Source organism: Oryzias melastigma, linkage group LG10 (genome assembly GCF_002922805.2).
Source record: "Oryzias melastigma strain HK-1 linkage group LG10, ASM292280v2, whole genome shotgun sequence".
Classification (NCBI taxonomy): domain Eukaryota; kingdom Metazoa; phylum Chordata; class Actinopteri; order Beloniformes; family Adrianichthyidae; genus Oryzias; species Oryzias melastigma.
Genome location: NC_050521.1, coordinates 21,444,828 through 21,465,853, shown reverse-complemented (window position 1 = coordinate 21,465,853; position 21,026 = coordinate 21,444,828). Strand labels below are relative to the sequence as shown.

General features: G+C 37.6%; 1 protein-coding gene across 1 annotated transcript in view; it reads right to left on the bottom strand.

The window, feature by feature from the left end:
• tenm1 (teneurin transmembrane protein 1) overlaps positions 1 to 21,026 on the bottom strand; it is a 248,939-nt gene that overhangs the window by 52,792 nt on the left and 175,121 nt on the right. Inside the window, exons 19-22 of the mRNA XM_024283139.2 lie at positions 20,417 to 20,560; positions 18,129 to 18,381; positions 17,490 to 17,510; positions 7,856 to 8,088 (exon numbers count right to left, since the gene is read on the bottom strand). Of these exons, the coding sequence (XP_024138907.1) occupies positions 7,856 to 8,088; positions 17,490 to 17,510; positions 18,129 to 18,381; positions 20,417 to 20,560 (651 nt within the window). The remainder of the gene's footprint in view (positions 1 to 7,855; positions 8,089 to 17,489; positions 17,511 to 18,128; positions 18,382 to 20,416; positions 20,561 to 21,026) is intronic.

Below are 21,026 nucleotides of genomic sequence, written 5' to 3'. Positions count from 1 at the left end.
GATTACGAGCGAGCAAACGGTTTGATGTTTTTACAACAATATTAAGCTGCGTTCGCGTCAACGACTCGTGGCAAGAAAATGAGATGGAACTTGTGAAGAAATAAAAAAGGGAACGCTCTAATTTGGAGCGAGGAGCTCACCAGAGGACACAAGGCGAGATCAATGGTGGAGAATCACAGAGGCACAACTTCAAAAAAAAGAAACTGACAGATATTTCTCTGTGAAGTCTACCACTCATTACCGTTGGTAAGAGGGTGTGGGGAGGATGAGGAGGCTGTGGCAGACAGATGACAGGGAGCTGGGGGGGGCTTCAGGCAGAATCTCCAAAAGGTTTTATAGGCAGTGGATACTTTTGAGTACAATAGCCAGAGTAGAGAGTCTGTGAAGCTTTCAACGAGTGAAAGGGAGGAGTCTTAGGATAGAGTAATCTATTAGCGAGGACGGCGTGTTCAAGGTAATGCATCGCTTTGAATCTTTTTGTGTTAAAGTCCTCTATTTTGGTCAAAAGAAATGGGAATCACCGTCAAGAAAGACACTGACAGCTTCAGTAGGACGGCTGCAGCTATAGGACATCCTGAGGACTGGCTTTAATGGGGCAGGAAGAGACTTGCTTTTCTTTTTCGTTGGAAGAAAAGATCAAATCAACGGCTGAACATCTTGGCTGATCTATAGTTTAAATCTGTGCCTCCTCAAGGTGCATTCAGGGGGTGAAGGGGGGATAAGTTGGGATCACTCCTTTTGCATCATTTTCCAGGGTAGTTAAGCAGATTATTCTCTATTAATATATTACTCTTTATTTTTTAAAGAAAATTATCTCTAAAAAAGGAAATATTTTTATCATTTACATTTTTATCCAGTTAGATGCAGGTTTTGCAGATGAAAGCAAACTTTCCTTTCAGTTTACATTTCAGCAAACGCCACCAAGAAAAGAGTGGAGGGATTCAACACATATTTTAGACTTTTTTTTTATTTTAAACTGAAAAAAGGCCACCTCTAGGTCATTTAGGAACATTGAATGAAGATTTATTATACTCCTAATCTCTAGAGTCTGGCTTTGGTCAAAGGGGACAAAGGACAAAAAACTCCCGGCGGGGCCTCCTTTCAGCTTTGAGGAAAAGCCTCCCTGAGGATCTCATCTACTGAGCAGAGTTTTTATTAAAAAAATTAAAAAATTAAAGTCTCCTTTTTATTCTTGCATAATGAGATTATTGTTCCTATTTATCATTTTTATGTTTTACTTAATATTTTTAGCAATCCTTATTTTTTTAATAGTTAAGTAGTAGTTGTTGCTATTTTTGTGTTTAATATTTCTAACTGTTACAGCACTTTAGTGTTTAATTTACCGGTTTATGCCTTAATTACTTTTAACAGCACTTTAGATGTTTTTTCCTTTATATTTAGTCAATTGTTTTAAACGTGTTTCCATAATTTTGACAGTAATTTATTTATTTTTTTTGGTCTGTACTAGTTTTTACTTCTTTGTAATCAAAGTGTCTCGATATGTGTGTGATTGGGGTGTTTATGAGTTTGTATCTGATTTTAAGTGTTAAACTTTGTGTGTGAAGTCTATTTTTCTGTGTTGATGGTTTGTTGTCAAACACTCAGAGATAAAATGTTTTGTCTGAAAAGAGCTAACATTTGATTTTGTTTGGTTATTATTATTATTTTGGTTATTTCCTGTGAGAAAAACTCACATTTGTTGCCCTTTTTTGGATAATTCAGCCCTAAATTGTGTTCTTAAACTTTTTATTTAATTGATATCTTAAGTATATGTAACTGTTTTTTTTTCTATAAGGGTCAATATGTTAGTTTTGTTTGTTGCATATATTGTAGAGCAGATTGTTGGCTGTTATTGCTATTGCTTCAGTTGTGTAATCTTGTTTTTTTGTCATGTTTTGTGGCCTTCCTGCTGTCAGTCACACCAGGTTCAAGCTGATAATCATCATCCACAGCTGTCTCCATTCCAGGTAATTACCCTCAGTGTATCTAAGAGGCTGGTTTTCAGTTCTTCTGCTTTGTCACTCTATTGTTGCTCCCACCGTTGATGGTTTTGTCATATTTGAGCTTATTTATTCATTAAATGTTTTAAGTTTCTGACACAAACTTGCCGAAACCACTGCATTGTGGGTCCTAAAACCAGTTCCAGACACAGGGCTGCAGTACAGTTGCACCCAAATCCCATTTTTAGATCCAGAAAAATATATATATTTAAGAAAATTGTATCTCAAATTTAACACAGTTCTTTCCAAAGTAACCATTTGTGAATGATAAAGAACTACAATGTCTGAAAATGTGCATCAATATAAAAAAAGGGTCAAAATCCAATAGTAATTACTATTTTTAAATGTTCCAAAGGTTCCTTGGGCTTCACCCTGAGATTAGTGGTGTAAACAGGAAATGGTTTGGTGATTCTAAACTATTAGAGCACCTATCAACCATCCTCCATTCCTCATAAGTCATAGTAAGTAAATCTTTAGTCCAATCCTGTCAAGTACATCAGGTATACCTTGACATTTATCTTTTTATCATTTTGCTTTGATATTTAAACATCACAAGGTGATTTTTAATGAAAAAAAGGTTTCCCCACTTTTATTCTTGTCCCCTCAGCCCACCTCCCCGTCCTGACACGTTCCTGTACTGCCTGGAGGATAAGCATAAATGAATAAAGCTTAGCTTTTGACACAAAAGAGGTTTACTTGATGTACAATCAGCTTTATTTTGCTCTGTCACCAAAAGGCCATGGTCTATTACTCTGCTTAAAAAAAGCAGCTAAACTCCTGGATTTTTTCATCTTGGTGGAGTTGCTGCTGTACAGGTGCTAGATGTAAACCTGCTTTGACTCTCCTTGATCACACTTCAGAGTTGCACTTTAGAACATGAATAGATAATCCTCTAAACTCAACCGGTCAGTGCCTGTACTGTTTACAGTCGTCTTTTTATTGGGAAAGTGAAGTTCTTTAAAAAAAAAAAAAAAAAACCTTTGGTGAAATCCATACCATGCTCAATTTTTGTTCAGTTTATTTTATTTTTTCCAACTTGCTCAGCGGAGAAAACAAAAGAGAACTAATGGTCTCTTGTGCTAGGTACAACCAGGGTGGGCCCTGGGCATAGGCGACCTAGGCAGCTGCCTAGGGCACCAACTGCCGGAGGGGGTGCCGAATTACAATGATTAGGCTATATATTAATGTTTTTTTTTCCCTCCCAGTTTGACAAACCAATCATTTTGTGCAAAATATAAAAGAACGGTAATAAGTAAAAACACAAATTAAATATTTTAAACGTTTGACATAATAACTTTGCCCTGTGCCTTAGCTGGGGTGGAGCTGTTGGTGCTTCTTTAAAGTAAAAAATCTTGTGGATTTTCTGCTTCTGGCTAATAATTTTCAGCCGCCATCTTGTCTGCCACCAGGTCCTCCTCTATCAGCAAAACGAATTGTGGAAGGAGAACCGCATTAAAGCAAAGGACCACTGTACACTATTCCAGAAAAGATTACAAACAATTCTGAAAAGGGAAACCAAAACTGAAACTTTTTTTTTTCTTTTTCACTCTAAACAGTCTTTTCTGTAAAATCTTACAAGCACATTTCAATATTATCTTTATTTTTTCAGGATTACAAGACAAGGCTGTGACTTATCCATGACATCACTACATTGAAGGAGCCCTAATTAATCTACATGTGCTCATGCTTTGAAATGGACAAATACAAAAATTGTCAATGGAAATGACAAATATTAGCGGAAGAAAAGATGAGAGAACAATAACTTGTTTCATTCAATTTGACTTCTTATTGGTACAATTGACTATTGTAAACAGTTTCAGTTCTAATTTTGATTAGAACTGCCATACTCCAAAGTATCTTCAGGAGAAAAGGTCTTGCGCCATATTAGCCTACGTTATATATATTTTTTGGATGTTTATGCATCTACTTGGCAGTAAAATTAGGTAATTACATGTAGATGTGACTTCAACAATTAGCAATAGTCACTAAAATTTGACGACTATAGAACGGGTAAAGATTTGCTGCTTGGCTGAGCTAATTTATGTTGAGAAATGCTGATAGCAAACTCAAAAGAAAGGGCAGGAGCAGCGTGAATCCATCAATCTATTCCCAGCTAGCGGAGAGTGTGATGGGTTGTTTTTGTGGGGAGTGCACAGTTGGAACTTTAAACCAATTAAGCGTTATTTTACAGCCCCTTGATAGCTCAATGCTGAGGCCTGACACAGCAAGCTCAGCTTTACCAATTCCACAATAAAACAAGGCTCTAAATGAGCGTCACGTTTAAATGTAGTCAAAACATTCCTTCGCTTCAAACATTAAAGCAAGAGAAGGAATTACAACACGCGGAACCATTGCACAGTCGGCAACATAGTTTAAAGAATACACTCAAGCACAATGGATTCATGTTATAATTGACTTGTTTGTCAAAAGATAAATGCAAGATAATTGTCCAACTGTGTTTAGTGTAATTTAATATTTGCACAAAATATAAAAAACATTGAATGGGTGTGGTGAAAAAAATCCTCCTGGGTTGTTCCTCCGTCTGTCACAGCATTGTGTAGAAGCATACAAACAGAAAATGTGGACCCTTTGTTGTTCTTTGTTTAGTCGCCGTTTTGTGAGGCAGGAATGGCAGGACAGGGGTACAACATGTCTGCAGCCTGCCAATAAACAACTTCAACTATTTACCACTTTGCTGACGTACAAGAAACAAGATGCTACAACTAAATGTCCAAAGGCTTATTTACCTCCCAGCAGAAGAAGAACAATAATGGTCAAAAGTTGTCCCTCTTTTTGTTCTAAAAGTTGACATTTAATTGAAATGCCAAATGAGTGGACCAAGTCGCCTAGAATGATATGATTGTATAACCTGCAAGGAGGCATAACCAGGAGTAATGAAATGCTAGTTATTGACTAGTATCAAATAGGAGTGTAGCGAATCATTTTAAAAATTCTAATTATACCATAATTTGTGGTTGCCAATGCAACGAAAGATGCAATTTGATCTGATTCACTGACATTAAATCAATCCAGGACATTTTTAGCCAAGAATTCAACCAGTAAATAGATGGTACTGAACCATGCAGGTGAAAGTTTTCCAGAAAATGTGTACAAACAAACAAGTAAACAAGAATTCATGTCAAATCCATTATTTTTTTTTGTTTAGTAAAGTTTTGCCACTGTTGTTTTTCCACATCAAAATACTAAAAATGGAGCATTGTTAGAACATTATAACACATTGTATGGTCATGTCATTGCAAAATTTAGTGTTTCCACACATTAGTCGACTAATCATGGCAGCCCTAATCGACCACTAAAGTAGTCGACAACTAATTTAATAGTCGTCTGATCGTTTATATTATATGGAGTTAGAGTGTAGTAAAGTTGAAAGTTATAATGGCGTTATGCTAGATTTTTGGATTATTTTGCAATTTAATAAGGCTTTTTATGCTAGCTATTTTGGCTAGTTTAGTTTTTTGTTTGTTTGTTTGTTTTTTAGGCTAATTTGGAGTTTAGCTAATATTTCAGCTGCATGCTAGCTATTTTGGCTAATTTAGGCCATTTTTGCTTTTTAGAATATTTTGGAGTTTAGCTAATATTTCTTGTGGATGCTAACTGTTTCGGCAGGCTTTTTTTTTCCAGTTTTCAGGCTAATTTGGCGTTTAGCTAATATTTTATCCGGCTATCAGCTTCGGCGATTTCAGCTAGTAGCTTCAGTGTTTTTAGCAATCAATTTCATCATCTTCAGCCATCAGCATTCACACTAGCATTAGTTTATAGAAAGTTTAAAGCTAGTGATGGTTAAGTTGTGTGCTTTACATCCAGTTTGTGCATGACCCGATTAGCCAACTAATCGAAAAAATAATTGGTGATTAGTCAACTATTAAAATAATCGTTTGTGGTACCACACATTGGACTGTAATGCTTGGTTTTTGCTGTCATTGCATGTGTGTTTTCTGCTGATGGTCATTTTTACATTATAGTAAAATAAACCTACCTAATATTTTCTCATTCCCAAGTCGTCACATATTGGCGTTTGGTTAAGGACCCCTTCGTGTCACTTTTGCACATTTTGGTTGTCCCCAACTCAAAGTTTTTTGATATGGTGGCTGTTCCAATTAAATCAGGGGGTCTGGGCGTTTTGTCGGACACGGACCGGTACCCTAACCCTGACCATAACCTGGTCCGCATACCGATTCCACGTCTGGTAGTGGACGCGTGGTTCCCAGTACCGGGTTAGGGTACTGGTGCGGTCCACATCAAGGTACTGGTTTGCGGCCCGGAGGTTGGATTTAATTGGAGCACCCAGCAGGTCAAAGACGATGAGTTGGAGACACCCGAAACACCAAAAAGTGATGTGGAGGGGTCCTTAACCATGCTTCAATATGTGCTGACCTACCATGTCTCAATCCAAATGACATTTTCCTAAATCGATTATAGATTTATCTCATTTTGATTTTAGGTCCATTTGATTAGATTAAGAACTTGCATAAGACAGATCAACCCCAGATACAAACAAAGTCAATGAGGGTCCCTTACAGTCACACTCCCATGAACCCACACATTCACACACTGATGGCAGCTCCACTGCCCATCAACCTGTAACCACTAGAAGGAATATGGGGTTTAGTGTTGTCCGAGGGCACTTCGTACATAGGAACCTGACCTGTGATCTTCCAATCAGATGTTGACCACTATACTTCAGCACTATGACCGCCTGGAAGTAATTACTTAGTTTCCAGAATATTTTGTTAGTTTTTTTTTTTTCCCTGTTTTGGCCTCTACTTCTTTGTGTACATGTGATGCGAGCACGAAAAAGTCCAATCACAAGCTTACTTCTCAGAGAACATTTCACACCAATAAAACAAACTGTTTTTTAAAACGCTTTGAAGAATCTCACAATGAAGCAGCAACTTTTTCTAAGGGAGTAGACCGGGATGAGTACATTGGCCTTATGACGGATCGTTATAACTTTGTCAGGAATGACCTTTAAAGCTGCCTTTGATGCCCAAGGTAGGGCAAAAGCACATCATTCACTGCAATATGCAAGAAGCACTTTATGATACTGGTAGCTTTCAATTTTTCTGAGTCACGATTTCCCAGATAATAAGGTTTCCGGTCGTGACCCTTTTTACTCCATCTGACCCTTATCCGAACACTCTGACATCCATTAAAAAACTTCGAATCTCATCCTCTCTGATAACTCGGGTACAAGTACAGGAGATGCAATAAGATATTTTTGTTTTTTAGATTTCTGCCAGAAATATCAGAAAACATTAAAGTTAAAACAAAAAGTATTGTGACCCTGTTTGGGGTTGAGGCCTCTATGCTGATGATCGAATTTTAAAACCTTTGATACAAGAGGAAACGAAGCAAGAATAAAATGAAGGTTGAGACACAATATTGTCATCTGAAAACGGATCACATGGGTCTATCACATAAATCACCACTTTTCAATTACTACACCTTCAGGAGAAAAAGGCTGGAGCGTATGGAGCGCAGCACAGATAATGCCAGGGTTATAAATGCCCTGTTTTATGAGACCAAGAGAGAGCAGTTGTATGTCGACTCAAAATGTTGCACTTAGTTAAGGATAAAAAGGTTAGGCGGATGAAATCCAAGCAGACCATATGAAAAGTTGATGCAGTGAGCCGATTCAGAGCTGACCTTGGCTGAGTTTAACCACTGTCTTGGCCTACAGCTGCTAATATAGCTAAATACTGATCCGCCACTGCTAATCACAAATCTGTAAGTGTTGCCTGAAGGGGTGATGAATGTAACTCGCGCTGGTGGCAACACAGTGTGACCTCACTGAGCGAATGAGATCCCGGGAAGTGCTGAGTGTTATATCCTACCTCGGGGGTTATTGAGTGCGGCTTCGGTGGCCTTCCTTCCTTCTCCGCAGTGGCTCTGATCGAAAGGCAGACACTGCTCCCCTGTCCCCGCTACAACCTCAAGGTTGCGCGATGGATCTTTCGGCTGACCGAGGTTCCTGACTCGGTAAACTCTTCGGCTGCTGGTGTCGGACACGTACAGGACTTCCCCCACGGGATCCATAGCCAGATAGTACTTGTGAGCAGGACTGGTGCTGGGGGTAGAAGAAAACATGTACATTAACAGAAGCAGCTTTGATAAGAAAGTTCCGGTGGCAGTGAAAAAAAATGTCATTTGAGGGGCTAAAAATTCAATTTAAAAATTAAAATTATTTTTGCAATGCTTAAAGACACTTGTATTTATCTTATTTTTTTAATCTTTGTGATTATTAATACTGGTATGGACTAAAAAGTTGGGGGCACAAAGCCCCCCCAGTCCCCCTAGCTCCGCCCCTGTAAAGTTTAAATGCTTCTCGCTCAAATATGGTCACTATGTGAATGCTGAGCTAGAATTTTTATGTTTTTTTACTGTTTTAATTTATATTTTTGCTGCTTTTGCACTATAAATGTTACAATTCTAAAGTATTTTTAAGAAATTGAGTTTCTTTAAAAAAACTTGGCTTTTGCTGTTAGCTTTATTACAATTGTTTTTAACAGTTTCAGACTTTCTTCTGTGAATCTAATCAGAAAATCTTTAAAGTTTCATCAATAGTTTTCTTTTTTTTTTTCTTAGAACTTCAGTATTTGGCTTCCATTCTCAGAATTTGCAAAAACATTTAGAGAATAATGTGTCACTTTTTCACTGTTATTTTGTGTTTAGTATTTCTTTTAGCTAGTATTACTGCAGAGAAATTGGCTCAATCCTGAAATCTATATTAATTTTCAAACATTTTTCATCTTTTGGATTGTTTCTTAAAAAGAAAACTGGTCAACCAATTGGATAGCATAAGAATATAACTGCCTGCTGGAACAAAAAGATTAAAAAAAGAAATACTGTTACTATTTTTTTTCCATTGGACATTTTAGAAAAGCATCAAATCAGTTCATTTTCTAAGCCAAAAAAGCAAAAGTTTTAATCAATATTCAGTAAAAGGAAGCCTTCACAACAAAAAACACACTAAAAATCAGAAAATTGCTACTTTTAATGTTTTTTTTTTGTTTTTAGAGGAGAGAACCGCTATAATCAGTGCTTTACATGCTCTTGCTTTCCTTCGCCTTTCTCTTGGGAGTACTGTTAAAACTCAGTCATGCATAAACGATGCAAAACAAGAAAAAACAAAGTAATTCTCCCATTAAACTAAGTGCTTTTGCAAAGTAACTGAATTAACAAACGATAATGTAATGGACGAAAAACTTCTGAAGCCAAATTTCCTTGGAGCGGCAGTCAAAAGCTTGTCGTAATCTGGCTCCTGTGAGGTTTAACCCACTTCCTCGTGCTTCCTCCCCCATACGGTGAATTACGGGTTGACTTTAGGACCCTCAGCAGGCTACTTTTGTACGGTGGAATGTTTTCTTAACGTCTATTCTCCTGTGCTTTCAGATGTATGTTTTATGGCTCTTCATCCCGCCGAAGAGGCCGTGACCTGCAGAGCTTTTGGACACGGGTTAGTGTGTTGAACGCTTTGATTTTTCTTCTGATTTCACAGTTCTTATCATTTGATCCAGGATAGCAGCTCAAGAGCACAATGAGAGCCTCCATCCTGCATTTGGATTGTTCGCTGTAGCCTCTATCCAAAGAGCCGTTTTCATGAACGGAAATGTTTAAAATGCAAAAAAAAATCAATTTTTGCAGTAGGTGTTAACTCTGAAGAAATAACTCTTTTTGAAATCATTTGTGCAGTAAAGGTGCCGTATAGATGAAGATCGATTATTTGATTCAGAAAGGTGTTTTAGAGAATACCACAAATGGTTTAGTATGAGATACTTAAGCTACTTCAAATATGTCCAAATTGATTAAATGAGTGTCATGAAGACAAACTAACACACTTCAGACCTTTAATGTTCGCTTTCAGTCTTAACTAGACTTAGAATTTAGATGTGAATACATTTGGGAATCTGACAGGATGTTTAGTGACTGACCCATCAACTTTTAATTTAAATAGTGAATGTTTTTGCAGTTCTAATAGAATGACTGACAAAGTCTGTTAAACTGATGCAAAAAAACTTGGTGGAATATTTTTTTCCCCCACAACTACCTTTTTTTTAAAAATACAACATGCTATAATATCATGTCATTACCATTGCTTAAAAATGTTCCTTCATGTTTTATGCATTCATATTCTTACATGTTTATCAAACACAAACCCACAGCTTTTGTCTTATAATATTCAAATATTAGTTTTTATACATGTTCATCCTTTAACTATAATAAAACTTTCACTTTAAGTTGTCAAATCGAACCTACTTAAGCATTGTTATGCATTATTTGCAATTATATTTGTATTTTTAGCAGATGGTTTTATCTAAAGCGAGGAACAGAATAACAGGTCAGGGTCACACAGTGCTGTAGAAAAAAAAAAGTCTTATTCAAGACTCTTTCTTTTTATGTGCCGAGGAAGTTTCAAAATAATTCAGTTTTCAGCTTTTTCTTGCAGATTGCAAATGAGGCTGTTTGTGCAGAGACGAGCAGGTCATCTGTGGGGATCAGAGTTGAAAAGTTTGGCTTGTGATCTTCTGCTGTGGTGCAGGAAGGAACCAGCAGACGTCGCTCGTTTGCTCGTTTGTGTGCATGTGTCAATACACATTACACTATAAGGCACATTTAAAAACCATAATTTGTCTAAAAAAACAGTATCCCTAATAATCCAGAGAACATTAATTAAGGACTAATTCTGGTTGTGTTTACTAATGTTAAAGCGATTTCGAGCGGTACACGACTATGTCAAAACGTCTGTTTTTCTTTGAGTTGTTACGAGTTTTGATGTTATAATAAATTCCCCAGTGTGTAGCAATTATGAACTGTGTTTTTTTTACTAACAAGGTTAGGAGTTAGCGCAGTCACATAATTGTTTTAGGGGTATCAGTCTGTTTACAAACAAGATTTTAAGTTATAGGTGTTGTGAATACGCTAACGCAACTAACAAGTGTGTTTTTGTTACGTGTTACTAAGGTTAGCAGTTAGCATAGCCATAATAATGTTTGGTTTAGCCGTACTATGGAGAGAAACTAGTAACACTCCGATTTATTCATGCGTAATTCTTGATTTGGATTTATTTTTTGGAGATATCTGTTTGAGAAAGTAGGAAAATGTCAAGTTTCGCCAAATATTTACAATCAAACGGCTGATATGAAAACTCTGATGACATAGAAACATTTAAACACATCACTTACAGATGAATCTTTTCCTTAGATTTGTTTATTATTATTAATTTATTAATTTATCAGGACAGTGTACAAATACATTGATCTTAAAAAGCAAAGATGCTTGCACCAGATTGTAGCTTAGTAGCTAATTTCCATCTGTAATCCTTTACAAAATACATAATATCTAAACATTATAAACATGTTAACCATTTTAAGACATTTTTAAAAGAAATCCAATGTAAAACACGTTATCAAGGATGTTAAAAAACAAACACAATATATAATACAATATGAAATCTAAGATATTTTATAAAACTAAAACTAGTGCTATATAAAATACTTACACCAATTTATAAAAGCAACATAAAAATAAACATATTTCCAGTTAAAAATAGGATAAAACAATTACAGCAATGGTCAATTTGTGCATAAATGCAGTTTTGTGTGTGCGTAACAAGCGTCTCGTGCATAATTTTTAAAGATTTGTGTGAGTAGTTGGTTTCAAGCTGTTGTAATTTTAAGTTGTGCATGTGTAAATTGTATTTTTAAATTGCAATATTTGAAATTATGCACAAAATGTATTGTATAAATAAAAAAACAGGAGCAAACAAATCAAGAATTACGCACGCACAAATCGGGGTGATACTATATTCTCACCATAGTATCAGTCTGTTTTAGAAGTGTTACACGGTTGGACGATATGGGTATTGTGAATATGCTAACATGTGGTCTCAAAATGTGTTTTACTTACATGTTAAGGTTAGGAGTTAGCATAGCCACAGTAATGTTTGTTTTAGCGGCATCAGTCTGTTTTTATGTGTTGCAAATGATAGGTTTTTCTATTAAATTAAGGCTTTTTTGAAATACTTTTGTACTACTTTATACTTTTATACTTTGTTATTAACTGTATTTTTACATTACATACAACCAACAACGAGCTCCAAACCGGTTTAAACCAGTTCGGGGTGGCTTCAAGGATCTAATCAGTACTTTTCCACTAAAAAATGAAGTTATAAATTACCGGAGAAGGGAACGGACTCTGTCCACTCAAGAGCTGGACTGTGAAGATGACCATATAAGGTATTTGGGGTGTTTCTCCTCTCTTTCTGGACACAACCCCCACCTCAGCGGGTAAGTTTGAGGACTTCATTTTATAGGTTTTTTATGTTGGAGACACAGAGTACTCTGTATGACTTTTTGCTAAAAAGTAGTAGATTTATTGATCACTTCCTTTATCAATGAACACAGAGGTTAGCTTTGACACAAACAAAATTTGGGATTAACAAGTATTGTGAATACCTAACACTTCTAATGTGTAGTACGTGTGAAAACAGTCTGACCTACTAACACACTTGTCTCGGTTAATGCGCCTTATTTTTCAGTGCGGCTATGATATAAGTCAAAATAGACTGTTTATTGATTTATAATCTGGTATGTCCCACAATGCATCTGGATTGGATGATATTAGAAGTTGGAGCAGAAATTTGAAAATAGAAGGACTGCCGCTGCACAAATTTTTGTTTTTTAGTTTGTAGTTATTGTAAATTATAATATTACAGTAAAGTTGAAAGCAAATACTGTGGAAAAAAATAGGAAGAAAACAACAATATGAAAGAAAATAGTATAAAAGTGTTGTTTCTTATTACAGTTAAATAGTCTGATGTATTTATGAAAGGAATAATACAGTTTTGTCTTTCGAGTGTTGATGTTTATGGCGTTTAGCCTTTTGAGGGTTTGGATTTTTCACACCTGCTTTAAGGTAATCGTGGTACCAGCTGCTCGTTTCCGCAACAACCTGAGTCAGTCGAGATTTTCTGAGGCTCATTTTGTCAGATCCTGCTGTCACCTTTTGTTTCTGTTATCATGTTTAAGCACAGACATGTCTAAATATAGCTCCTTATTTGTTTTTTTTTGTTTTGGCTAGCTTTATGGAGCAGCAAAAGGAGCAGCAGGTGTGGTGATGAACCAAACCAGGTGTTAACGGTTAAGACGACAGGAAAAAATGACAGAAAACCTGAATAAACTACATAAAATACAAAAATGCAACTTAAAAAAAACAAAACAAGAATAAAAAGTTTCTAATCATCATTAAAGCTTCATCTTTACACAAACACATGACATCTCTTCCTCTGTTTGGTAGCATCTCTGCTAAAATACACAGAGAAGCATCACAGTTTCTAATGATAAAAATCCTTTGATACTGCACAGCCGCTGTGTTACAGAGACCTGAGCACAATCATCACAGGAATAAGAACATTTTGCACGGAGAACTCTGTTGCTACCTGAGTTCTAAGCAATTAATTTTGGAGTGTGAATTCCACTGTCAGCTTCCTGCCAATTAAATCCTGTTAAAACACTTCTTCCTGGTCCAGATCAATAAACTAAAAAAAAAGGGAAATTTACAAAACTAAGAAACATTCTTCGCTTTTGCAACTCAATTTAAATATCTTTTAGTAACTGTGCTTCTTTGGACATAATTTCCTCTGCTCTATTCCCTTTTATTGCAAGAATAAGATATATTTTTTGATTTTTGTCTTGAACTGTGACTCGACCCAGAAAGAGTCGACTGTTACATAGGAAAGGGTGCTGTCATTCATCTAGTCTATTAAGTGCATAACTGTTTACTGTGCTCGGCACTGAACTGCACATGCATAATTTAAACTCCATCCTTTGAGACTTATTCACCGACTTTGAGAGTGTGCAACTGCACCGTGAATACGGCAATTTTTAAATTTTTTTTCTTCCTCCGGGCCTCTTAAAACCACGTCAAGAACGGCGCATGCAGCTGATTACAAATCGTCCGTTTTCCGACGCTCAGACTTCTGAACGCATTCATCCGGCGGAAGTGAACAACAGTCATTTCACAAACAATCCCACCCTGGCAGCCCCAGCTCCAAACAAAATAACAAAACAATGATCCTGGCTGATAGATGGAGTGATCGGACTGTCACTCTGAATCAAGCGTGTGGGCTCCCACGTAATTTAGTTGAAGACTTCCTTCGGTATTTGCCTCACTCCCCACTCAAACTTCTAAAGGGACGAGAGTGGTTTCTCAGTGAGGATCGTCTCCCCTCGGAGTGCACCTTGTTTTGAAGCCCTTTTGCCTGATAGGCACTTTGCTGAGGAACAATGCATAGTGAAAAGCTTTGAAAGCTGAATATGAATGAATTATTAATGTATTTGACTTAGGAGAACAATAGTCTAGAACAGAAGAGCAACACTAACATACTGCGAACAGCAAAAAGCTGCTGGAGAAAAAACAGCAACTAAAGGAGAAACCTCCAGGGTGAAGAAGAAAGAAGAACCAAAGTGCCTTAAGAGGAAACCAGTTCATGCATCTTCATCCTGTGATTCCAGACCTTAAAGGCTCACACTGCAATGTATCAAAGTGGTGGCCGTATATTCCTGCAGAAAATCAGCATCATGTTTTTCTAAAACCAAACCATCCGCTAAAGATGCTAATTTTATCATTTTAGAGTTTCAGAAATAAATAAATAAATAAATAAATTCCGCCACATAAAAAATTATGATGATGAAAAATGGAAAAAGTGTTTTCTATTCTCGTCTGTCTGGATCGTACAGCAATATGCAGACTGACAGTCTGTCTTGACAGACCAAAAAAAAAGAAAAAAAAAAAAGACACATAAGCTCATAAAAAAGATAAAAATGAACTTTTTTCTTTCCAGTTTTCCATGGAAACTGAACTTGTTTTTAACTGAGATCATACTTGCAACAGCACCATAAAAAATGGTTCCTACACGGACTTTAGAAATCAAATCAATCAGAAGTTTAAAATTAATTAAAAATATCACCACATACCAACATAAATCCATGTTTATAATAAAGCTCATTTTAAACATTTAGAGGAAATAAGTCGTGACCTTAAATGTTTATTTAAACCAAACCAATCAACGGAGGTTAGAAATGATTAATTCTTTTTTTTTTGTTTGTACTGTGATTTAATTCAATATATTTCTTTTCAATATTCTCTCAAACGTCTGGACTGCAAGTTCAAAATAGGTGAACAAGTGGAGAGCGTTTTGAGGTAAAAACATGTTTTTATCTGCTGAATCCTAAAGTAATTGCATTTTTTTATTCAATTAAAGGTTTATCTATTTTTATAAAACCTTAGCTATCCATTTAAAGCATTCAGTTTAAAAAAAAATTGCTTTTTGAAACTCCTTTATATCATCCAGGTCAGCTTGACACGTCTCCATTTTGAAATTTTGATTAAAAAAAAGAACAACAACGCAAAAAGCAGAGGTGTTGACCGCGGAGAAGTTGCATTTCCTGAAGTACTTCCACACAGTCGGTTTTCTCAAAAGACATTCGGGTCATTTTGACCCAAAATACCACACAAAAGAAGCAATAAAAAAGCTGTAAATATGAAAATAAATGTTCTGAAGAAGTTGTAATGGAAAACTATAATTATTTTAGCAGATCTGGGTCTCTTTGACCCACACATGTTAAGCTGACTTTTCTTTATTAGCTTCTGTTTCTATAGATGATCTGCAACCTGCGGCTCCAGAGCCACATGTGGCTCTTTTATCTCTCCATGGTGGCTCTCTGGCTGAAGAAAACCAAAATAATAATTTTCAAAAGTTTGGAGATTAGCAACATGCTAACATTTTTGGCTTGTATGTCTTCTACTGGGATTTTTAGGCTAATTTAGAGTTTAGCTTCTATTTTAGCAACAGGCTAAAATTTTTGACCAATTTAGTTTCTAAAATTGTATGCTAATTTGGGATTTAGCTAATAATTTAGCAACATGCTGATGTTTTAGGCTAATTTGTCATGTACTGAAATTTTTTGGGATAATTTAGGATTTAGCGGCTATTTTAGAACTAGGCTAACTTTCTTAACTAGTTTAGCTTACTGAGGAGTTGTAGGCCATTTAGGAGTTCAGCTAATAACTGAGCAACGAGCTAGCTTTTTTTGGCCAATTTGTCCTCTAATGAAATTATTAATGCAAATTTGGAGTAAAGCTAATATTTTAGCAATGTGCTAACCTTTTGGTGCTAATTTTTTACTGGATTTTTTAGGCTAATTTAGAGCTTAACTTTTACTTTAGCAACATGCAAACATTTTTGGCTGATTTAATTTACTGAGAAACTCAGCTATAGTAGTTAGGAAACGAGCTAGCATTTTCGCTAATTTGGCCTCTACTAAAGGTAACAGGTAAAAATGTTTTTAAAAAATCCTGTATTGAGAAAGGCTAGTTTCTTTTTATATTTTTCAGTTTGTTCGTGCCAAAAAATAGACATATTTCATATATATATAAAATGATGGTCATGAATGCAAATCCAAATTTCTTAAAGACTAAAGTAAGACTATGCGGCTCCTTCTAGGTTTTGATCAGTAGAAAACAAGCCCAAATGACTCTTTTACTGTTAAAGGTTGCCGACCCCTGTGCAACAAGAACATGAAAATTCATAGTCTTTCAGCAGTTTCTGTTTATCTCTCGGCTGAAGCGTCCTGAAGATGATGAGCCTACACGAAGGATCCGACTAGTTTACATGCTTTAAGCACACACAGACATATTTACGTTGGACCATTCAGTACGGCTGTAAACAGTGCTGGGTTATCATCCCTTCGTGGCCTGAAACTTTGGCGTGCCGGAGATACGATATCTTGAAAAATCCTCTGTGTTTTGAAATCGGATCAACCCTCCCTCTCTCCAGCAAACACCCAGAAGCACACACCAAATCGGCTCAATATAGCCCATAATAGTGTCACAGACAGACAACACGCGCGCTCTCACGCACACACAAACCCTATAACATCTGTCTAATCTTCTGTCAAACATGGTGTACAGAGCTCATACCGCCATCAAGGCTCGGGGCCAGGGATGACGGTGAAGCCATTCCCGGCCCCGCGCTTTTAGCTCTGCTCTGAAAGCAATGCATCGTCCAAACAGAAATTCAGTAATCCTCTGGAGGAAAAAAAAAAAAATGAAATCCTTGACATTTTGGCTTATTTCCCATTTTTAAATTCAATATTGGATCGTGGAATAAGGGCTGCCCTGCGACAGACTGGCGACCTGTCCAGGGTGTACCCCGCCTTCGCCCTTCAGTAGCCGGGATAGGCTCCGGCACCCCGCGACCCCGAAAGGGACGAAGCGGTCAAGAAGATGGATGGATGGAATAAGGGCTTGATGGATCTGACTGCAATCTGAGTGAGATTGTTGTTGGGCAGCAATGCAATTTATGCAGAATTTCAGATTTTCTGCTCGGCTCCTGATGCATTTTTTTTTTTTTTTGCAAGTGTGTCATTGGAGAGATATGTGAGGAAGGCGGTAATGAGTAGTTCTCACCTGTGTCTGGTGTCCCGATTCCTGAGAGTGGGCCATAAAGTGGTGTTTGGAAAAAAAAAGAAGACAACAACAATTATTTATGGAGCAAACACACTTTTTCAAGCCTAAAATGATCTTATTTTCTCTCAAAATCTGTGTGACTTTGATGACTGTATTGTTTCACATTAAATATTAACTTAACCAGGAAGCCTTTTGACATTTCCTCCCCGAGGAAAGGGAAGTATCGAATAGAGACGCAGTGAAACCAGAAATATTAGTAAGAGATGCACTAATGATGGCAAAAGCGAAGAGTAAAGTTACATAAAAGGAGAACACTCTACAGGACAAATGATTGTGCAATCCCATCGAGATTCTACGCTTGAGAAAGTACAGAAATAGAGATGGTAGCGCCTGCAGCGGAGCACCAGATATCGTTGTCATAATCCACAGATAAAAAGTATCTTTGTTTCACAGCAAAGCTGCTCTCACATCCTAAAGAGGTAGATTAGACCCTGTGATGTGGGAATCTCGCATCTTCTGCCTTTTGCTTTAACACAAACTTCAGAGTATTCCCATAAGATCAAACAGATTCCAACACCGCTAATGCTAAGCTAACCAGATCACTCAGCAACGATGATTAGTCCAATCAGACGAGCGTACTTCAGTTCCAGTATGGTCCGGGTGTATCCGTCAGGATAGACCCTGCGGATGAAGTTGAAGTCTCCGATGTAGAGGGAGCCGTCGGGGCCACAGGCCAGAGCCACGGGAGCGAACAGCATCATGTCCCGGGCCGGGCCGTTGCAGCTGGGGCCGCAGGGTACGCTGCGGTAGAAGCCGTTCCCCATGACGGTGCTGATGACCGGGGGCTGCTGGGATAGGAAGAGGTTTTCTCCATTTCCTTTGTGAAGGATTCCTGTAAAAAAAAAAAAAAAAAAAAAAAGCAGCGCAATAAATCTTTAAAAGCCCTCAGAACACATTGTTTCAGTCGGTGGGCTCCCAGGAGGAAAGGGAAGGCTCTTTTATTTTTTTCTACTACGCTAAAGCTGAACAACAAAGGTAATTTCACACGCCACCATTATTTATTTATATACCTGTTCATTGTTCTAACTTCTACTGTTGAGTTTCAACAACAGGAGAAATTTTTATATAAAAAAAAAAAAATGTAATAAATGTACTTTACTGTTTTTTTGAATGAGCTAAAACACTGACATACACTCTTTGGTCCTTAATTGTAAAAATCTGAACTTAATCTAGACAAAACCAACGTTTTTCAAAGCATAAGTACATTTTACACCCTCTTTTGAGTCTAAATAAATTTGGTTGCACTGAAGCTGCGTTCACACCAAACGAGATTTCTGCGTCAAATCTGTTGCCCGCCTATCCAAAAGCACCGCAGTATGTGATGAGCTGCTAGCTAATGGTTTTTAGCCTGATCGCTACATGGAGTGGTGTCTGTGTTTATGCCATTAACAATACATGGAAGGTAAGGAGGATGTTAAGAGATCTGATTTATTTAATTTTGTAAAGTTCTACAAAGGCATCAGTAATAATTCAGACTCTCCTGGTACAGTGGGCTTCACTCCTGCAAGAGAGGGACCCCTCCCCTTAGTACAAACCCTCTTCAGCACCTTCCTCACTACAACTCCCATCAGCCAAAGCTTCAGTCTTCTCCATGCACAGCCGATCATCATGATCCTCATGAGAACCACGAGAATTTATACTCTCTCCAGTCTTAGATTCAGTGCAAAGTCTTGATCGTGTTTACATGGCAGTCTGAGCAGTTTCTCCTAGTTTGATTTCTTGTAGTTTTGACCCACGAACATTTACTTGTTCTTCTGGCTCCCCTCTGTATTTTTGACTTATGCCTGCCTTTTGACGCTGTTTTGGTCTTGCCATTGCCCTGTTCCTGTTTGCACATGGATCCTAACGTCTCATCCTCTTGGTCACAGCCTGAATGACGGACGATTATGTGATGTTTCCATCTCTCTGACCAAGTTTGAAGGCATGCTGTCCCGTATTAACCAGAAAAATGAGGATAAAATTAGGAGACTTTTTTTTTTTATTAGTGGCTTGATTAAGAATGAGAACAATATCATCCCCTACATGCCTCCCCAAAACCACAGGGGTCTCTGGCCGCCAGCTTGCCCTACTGGGATCTGGTGTAGCTAGCGTGATTGCTCCAGATCCATGGATCTTAGGACAGATCGTTTAAAACAGGGGTGTCCAAATCCAGACCTGAAGGGCCGGTGTCCAACATTTTCCAAACCAACCTGCCATTGAAGCTTCTAATTGGCTAAACACCTGATACAGGTAATCAACAGCAAATAGGGCAGGGTTTCTGTTAAACCAGCAGGAGACTGACCCTTGAGTCCTGGATTTGGACACCCTAGGTCTAGGGTGTACCTGTCTTCACCCAACAGTAGCTGGATCGGGTTCTAGAAACCTCATTGCCCAAAAAGCGATGATAAGAGCATGGATGTACAAAAGTTCAAGAGGAGAACTACTGGATCAATCCACCTTATTGGATGTCTACGATACCTGCTGTCATTGAAAACGCCACGTGAACAAGGTTAAGTCCCTGATTGTTTGACGTGTTGTGACAACCTCACCAAAGTTCAAATAACTTAATGCATCTAAAACTAGACAAGCCAAGGACAAAAAAATTATCGTTTTGGTACAAATAAGAAAAAATAAAAATACAGTTCAGTAGAAGACTGTCAGATTCTCCTCCATGCTGTTTTTTTTACTCCACCCACTGATGATGTCATCAATGCATCACTGACCAAAACTGGTCTTAGCAAATTCTTTGCTAAAGTTCAGATATTTGAACTCTAGAGAATTTTAGCTGTGCTGCACCGGTCACTTAAAATTCATACCTTAACTTAATTGACTCAACATTAAATAGACTCATTTCTTTTACGCCACACTGCTTCAGCTGCAAAGCTCACCACTCTGGATGTTGAGGGCGTGATGCTTGTCCAGAGACCATCCTCCCAGGTGGGACGGGACCAGTTCGAATCCCTGCATCAGCGCCGTCCTCCTCTCCCAGTGGATGACGCCGGGACACGACTCGTACTCATAGCCGACTGAGACTGAAAGGCAAACACAAGCGCCGAGTTACTTCGTGTTTTTGACACCATAACTGTACAATGAAAGAGTACACCTGAGACGAGCTACGTTTCCCTTTTTCTCTCAGGGATGAAACAGATGAAAGACCCACAGAGTCCTCATCAGTGTGTGCGTTTCTGAGAAGGATCAGTGAGGAGGGAGGTGTAATCAGGAGGAGCCTGTCTTCTTGAAGGAGCCCTAGAATTAGCTGCTCGGCCTTTAAGTGATAATGATACGCTGTACAGCCTTCCACTACAACTAATGCTTGTTTTGTGTTTCCTTTTTATTTCATTTATTTCTTTATTTGTTGACTTGGCTGCGGTAATTACTTTTCTAGAGTAATTTACCACTTCAAACGCAATATTTGGCGACAGGTAACAAAGCTAAAGAGTCCCTCAAAATACTGAAAGAAAATCAGCTAATTTTACATACAAAAAAGTCCATTTAGGG